Source organism: Brassica oleracea, unplaced genomic scaffold (assembly GCF_000695525.1).
Source record: "Brassica oleracea var. oleracea cultivar TO1000 unplaced genomic scaffold, BOL UnpScaffold02462, whole genome shotgun sequence".
NCBI classification, from domain to species: Eukaryota; Viridiplantae; Streptophyta; class Magnoliopsida; order Brassicales; family Brassicaceae; genus Brassica; species Brassica oleracea.
The window spans coordinates 1-1758 of NW_013618992.1; the positions used below are offsets into that span (position 1 = coordinate 1).

At 40.8% G+C, this 1758-nt stretch overlaps 1 protein-coding gene across 1 annotated transcript; it reads left to right on the forward strand.

Annotated features, from left to right (window-relative positions):
- The first annotated feature begins 6 nt into the window (after positions 1-6).
- Positions 7-1752, forward strand: LOC106321688 (ATP-dependent DNA helicase Q-like SIM). The gene is made up of 8 exons (XM_013759935.1): positions 7-58; positions 141-240; positions 332-415; positions 496-565; positions 675-791; positions 870-962; positions 1034-1347; positions 1455-1752. Exons 2-7 carry the CDS (start codon positions 221-223, stop codon positions 1334-1336), a joined length of 687 nt encoding a protein of 228 aa, XP_013615389.1. The 5' UTR covers positions 7-58; positions 141-220; the 3' UTR covers positions 1337-1347; positions 1455-1752.
- Positions 1753-1758: the final 6 nt, after the last annotated feature.

Below are 1758 nucleotides of genomic sequence, written 5' to 3' on the forward strand. Positions count from 1 at the left end.
GAAGCATACTACCAAGAAGCTGGTCGAGCTGGAAGAGATGGGGAATTGGCTGAGTGCGGTGAGATGATTAATATTGATTTGTTTTGGTAGTGTAGAGATCATCTTGTCTTCCGTGCCTAAAAACAATCTGGGATTTACAGTGCTCTATGCTAATCTATCGAGAGTACCAACACTTTTGCCGAGCCGTAGGAGCAAAGAACAGACAGAACAAGCTTACAAGATGCTATCTGATTGCTTCAGGTCTGTATCCTAATCAAATACGTGTGTGTGTGTGCATATTTCATTTTTTCTTTCTGTATTCTTTTACATCCATTCTTCTTTTCTTATGCAGATACGGAATGAACACTTCACAGTGTCGAGCGAAAATACTCGTGGAGTACTTTGGGGAGGATTTCACTTCCAAGAAGTGTAACTTGTAAGTCATCTCCTTCTTGTAAAAGACCATTAAGGTAAAACTAGCGAACTGTCGTAATACCTTTCCAATCTATGAAACAGATGCGATGTTTGCACTAAAGGGCCTCCAGAGCAAGTTAATGTACGAGAGGAAGCTAATCTTTTGTTTCAAGTAATCTCTGCCTTTCACGTACGTCTTTGGAGTAGACAGATGATTCCATTTGGTAATTTAGATGTCTTATATTATGACCGTTCTTAAGCTGCTAGTGGATTAGTTGCAGGCAGAGACTAGCTCTGAGCATGCATCATATGAAGATTACGGACTCGGCAACAGCAAACAGAAGAAGTTATCTTACAAACCGAATCTTTTCTTCTTCATCAGTAGAATCAGGGAGCAGGTAATCTTGTATTTCAACAAATTACATAGTACATTTATTTTGTCATGATATTAATATGAGGCCTTTGGTTGGTGACAGTCCCAAAAACTCATGGAGATAGATCGTCTTTGGTGGAAAGGTCTTGCCCGTATCATGGAAGCCGAGGGATACATCAAAGAGATGGACAACAAGGTAGTAACAAAAAAGCAACCCCCCCTTTCTTTTTTAGTTTCATGATCCACTCCTTTGGTTTTGTGTTGCAGTCTCGTCGAGTTGAGATAGCTTTTATAGAACCAACAGAAAAGGGGAGGAAGCAACTAGCTTTCGAAGATGACAAGCCACTTTATGTATACCCAGAAGCAGACATGCTGGTTTCATTGAAACAACGCAGAACATACAGCGGATTCTCATCTTGGGGCAAAGGATGGGCAGATCCAGAGATCAGACGCCAACGGTTAGAGACAATGAAACGCCCAAGAGAAAGGAAACCACGAAGAGAACGATCACGTCAACAGCAACGTCCTTTGAAGTTACAGAAGAATCTTCCATGGAAAAGCAAAGAATAAACCTCTCTCAAGTAACGAATCCACTTTATATTTAGATCATTTCTTCTTTTACCAAAGCACATTCTGTTCATGGGTCTTTACGGAAGCATAATATTCCTTTCTACAATTGCTCTTTCAGGTTCGTTCTTCTTTGCTCTCAGTCCCATGTTCAGGCAGAGACGTCGAGCCATAGAGAAGCTGAAGCTAGTGAATGAGGCTTTGGTTGCTGCGGAAGAGAATGTTGCGAGGCTTCAAGAGCGCCATGATGTGATTCTCAAAGAGATATGTTCTTATTACCTCGTTAACTCCGAGCTACAAGAAGCTTTGGTTGCAGCTCGAGCAGCCGTTGATGTTGCTTCAGGTTTTGTCATAGAGCTTAGAAGATTACAGTTGAATTTATTAAACTCACTTTCTTAATGTATGTTAAACACACGTATTAATGG

Excerpts from the sequence above, each read along its gene's own strand:
- LOC106321688 (XM_013759935.1), top strand. The coding sequence starts at position 221 with ATGCTATCTGATTGCTTCAG. Across the intron at positions 241-331 it reads ATGCTATCTGATTGCTTCAG|ATACGGAATGAACACTTCAC; the intron begins GTCTGTATCCTA and ends TTTCTTATGCAG. Across the intron at positions 792-869 it reads TCAGTAGAATCAGGGAGCAG|TCCCAAAAACTCATGGAGAT; the intron begins GTAATCTTGTAT and ends GGTTGGTGACAG.